This window comes from Olea europaea, chromosome 14 (genome assembly GCF_002742605.1).
Source record: "Olea europaea var. sylvestris chromosome 14, O_europaea_v1, whole genome shotgun sequence".
In the NCBI taxonomy this organism is placed as follows: Eukaryota; Viridiplantae; Streptophyta; class Magnoliopsida; order Lamiales; family Oleaceae; genus Olea; species Olea europaea.
In genome coordinates, this window is record NC_036250.1 from 690,303 (window position 1) to 693,789 (window position 3,487).

At 35.3% G+C, this 3,487-nt stretch overlaps 1 protein-coding gene across 1 annotated transcript; it reads left to right on the top strand.

Annotated features, from left to right (window-relative positions):
* The first annotated feature begins 490 nt into the window (after positions 1–490).
* Positions 491–1,376, top strand: LOC111409697 (mitotic spindle checkpoint protein MAD2-like). The gene is given in 4 exon segments (XM_023039711.1): positions 491–681; positions 1,119–1,201; positions 1,203–1,228; positions 1,231–1,376. Coding segments are annotated over 4 exon segments (432 nt in total). The 5' UTR covers positions 491–504.
* Positions 1,377–3,487: the final 2,111 nt, after the last annotated feature.

Genomic DNA, 3,487 nt, shown 5'->3' on the forward strand with positions numbered 1-3,487 from the left:
ATAATTCCATCTTCTGATATACTTTCAAACATATTCAATACATATGCTAACCAAATCATAATTCATGCACAGCTCGTGCAACGTATGTAATATAGACTAGTAGTTTATATAAAGAGGAAATTTCACCCAGTACACCATTTTTAAAAAAAATTCCAATTTTACATTTCATATTTTTTTATTATGGAAATATTGTAATTTATGCAGTACAAATGAAAATCTAAAAATTCATTCTCTTCCCAATTAATCATTAAACATGCAAAAATCATACACCAAATAGCCATTATCACTTACCCAAACCCCACCCAAATCCACGCAGTACTGCTTCCAAATTTATTAGAAAGAGAGAGATGCAAAATGAAACTCCAATCACACATTCTTCAGGAGAAATCAAAACTGGTCACCAAATCATTCCTTAGAAATACTCCTCTCATTCAAAAAATGGTCCTCTCTATACATCACTCATGTATTAGAAAAGAAGTTTTATCTCAAGAAATATGGGCTTCAATGCTGCTTACTACGGACGAAGGTGTCAAATCATTCGTTTCAAACATATCAGCACGGCTTTCTGAGTGGTTGGAATTTGGGAAGCTGCAGAGGATAGTTCTGGTGATCATGAGCAAGGCAACTGGTGAGGTTTTAGAGAGGTGGAATTTTAGTATTGAGACGTGTTGGAAAATACGGGTAATGGGTCGCCCATGTGTGGTGACCCGACCCACAAGATTTCAAAAGTGGTAAGGAGGGAATATTTTGAATAGAATTTAAATTCTTAACTCCCTGAATAACCACTAGGAACTTCCATATGGAAGTTATGGAAAGTGAGGGAAAATGGGACATGAGAAAAATGGTGAAAAATTCGTATGGAAATTCACTTCAAAATTGGAAAGTCCCTATAGTCACATTTTTTTGCATGAAATCTCACAAAAAATGGCACTTAGATTGTGGATAATAATCTCCTTCCATTGTGATTGGAATTTGGACTATTGGAGTACAAGAAAATGTAGATTTTAGGGATTTGAAGGCAATGTGATTCAACCACACAAAAATCTTGGAATTTAACATTTCAAGTAAGTTTATTGACCCGAAATTAATGTCAAAGTATGCTGCGAATTTCCTACAAGACGGATAAAGAGGTTGTCGAAAAAGGAGTTTCAATGGAGAAAAGTGATAAGGAAATTATGAGGAAAATTCAAGCTATTATGAGGCTACACAGACACAGATGTAGCAGTTCCATTACTTGGATTGAGAGTGACCCTAAACTGATAGCGTACCCTCAGATGGTGAAACTGAATTCTTTTGATACTAAGACACATAAGGTTGACACACTGGTTTCATACAAGAAACATTTCTCAACTGTTAAGAGTACCTTTGGTTCATGAGCACCGCGCATATTCAATATTCACAATTTTTCAAGTTGGAGTGTGAAAAAATGGATCCAGAGAAGTGTGAATCATTGATTCACATTGTATTTTTGTGTTGTACATGGAATTGCATGATTTATCCCTCTGGTTTGTATAACTGATAAGTGTATTTCCTACACTTATTCGGGACTTTAAACTATGGAATTTTATTGTTCTTTCCACAAAATATGACATAATTTGTATTGTATTATTTTTATTAGGAACAACTCACGTTTGAACAAAGAATTGAATAAATAAGCAAAAATGGGCAAAAAAATGACAAATTCAAAGTATGGGTACTAAATTGACTATTGGATAAAGTTGATGGGCCAGCTACCAATTGGAATTGGAATGAGAAGTGGACTAAATTGGACTTGCAATTGAAATAAAATTAAAGGATTACATGGGCTCCTGTGAAATAAACTTCCTGGCAGAAAATTCCACATACAAACACACGTATGAAGACAATAACATGGGCTGAAATTGGAGTCCTTTTTGGAGCACGCATTGTGGACCGGCTGCTAGGTTTTATTTTATATATATACACACTGAAAGTGGGGGGGGGGCTGAAATAGAATATACATCTCTCACAGCTTGGCGGCGAAAGGAGTCAAACATAGTGGTTGGAATTGACGAAGTAGAGGGCCGCCTTCTGCCCAATATCATACATACGCACAGTAATTGAAGGGGGGAGCTTGGGGGAAGGAAGGAGACTGCCAATACTATATATCTTTACACGCATTAAAGGCGAAATCGATTGGAAATTTACAGTTGCTGGCCGGTTGCTGAATATATTATATATCTGTACACATTAGAGGCAGCGAACGCACAACAAAAGGGGAGGAATTGGCAGGCTGCTGGAGGAATCAATTATTGGCAACCAATATTATAGAATTACACGAATAGAAGCCGAGAAAAGGAGAATTGGAGACAAGTAATTGCTAGAAGAAAGACGACACATGCAGAAAACATTGAAGAGGAAATCGACGGCAGAGTCATTGACATAAAAATTAATTACGTACCGTCGAAATTTTTGGTGATGTCCTTCCACTTTTATTTGTTCATTAATTTTAACAGCATGTTAGGCTAATTCTTTTTTGTGTATTAGATGAGATGAACCCTAATGTTTATTTATTTCTAATTCTAGACAAGTAATTTAGTTTAATTATTGTTTTTCTTGATTGATTTTACATTCTCATTGAACTATTTAATTGCTTGATCACCAATTAGATAGTAAGTTACTTATTGTAGTGTAGTAATACCCACAATAAGTCTAGAACACGGTAAAATCAACACATGGGCAATAGGTATTAGGAATAATCTCTATGGCATGTGTAATCGAGTGTGATAAATTCTGTGAATTAATGCATGTTTTTCATATGAATTCGGACTAGGAATAGGATCGGGTCGTGTTAAACATATGTTTAATATATCTTGGAAAAGAATATTGAACAAAAGTGGATTATCGATTATCTTGAATTAATGAAATTATCCACATTACGAATTAAGAATTGGAATAAATGGCAATAGGGGGATTTGAGATCCCAATACACTCATTCACATATTAGTTTATTACATTTTAATCGCTTTCTTAGATTAGGATTAGTATAGAAAAATATTAAACTCTCTTTTGTGTTACGATAATAGCGAATTTGATAAAAACTATCGAACTAGACATTAAACATTATTCCTTGTGGGACGATAAACTCTTAACTCACTTATTATTACTTGTCAACGATCCCGTACGCTTGCGGGTTTCACACGAACAAGTTTTAGGCTACCATTACACTTTTTAGGCAACTTTAATTTATGCAAAATCCTGACGAACAAGATCTCTTACCAGTAGACCACGAAATCGAAAGGACATTTAGAAATCGTAGAAGAGTACAACATTTAGCAAGGAGAATGGGCGATAATCAAAATCAATAGCAGAATCAGGTTCAGCTTCAAGAGCAAATACCACAGCCAAATCAACAGAGAGCCATCCAGAACGGAGCTCCTATCTTAGTTGAAGATTACGTCAATCCAATTCCTGCACCAATGCAACCAACTGTGGTATATCCTCCTTTCGAACAACCTAATTTCCACCT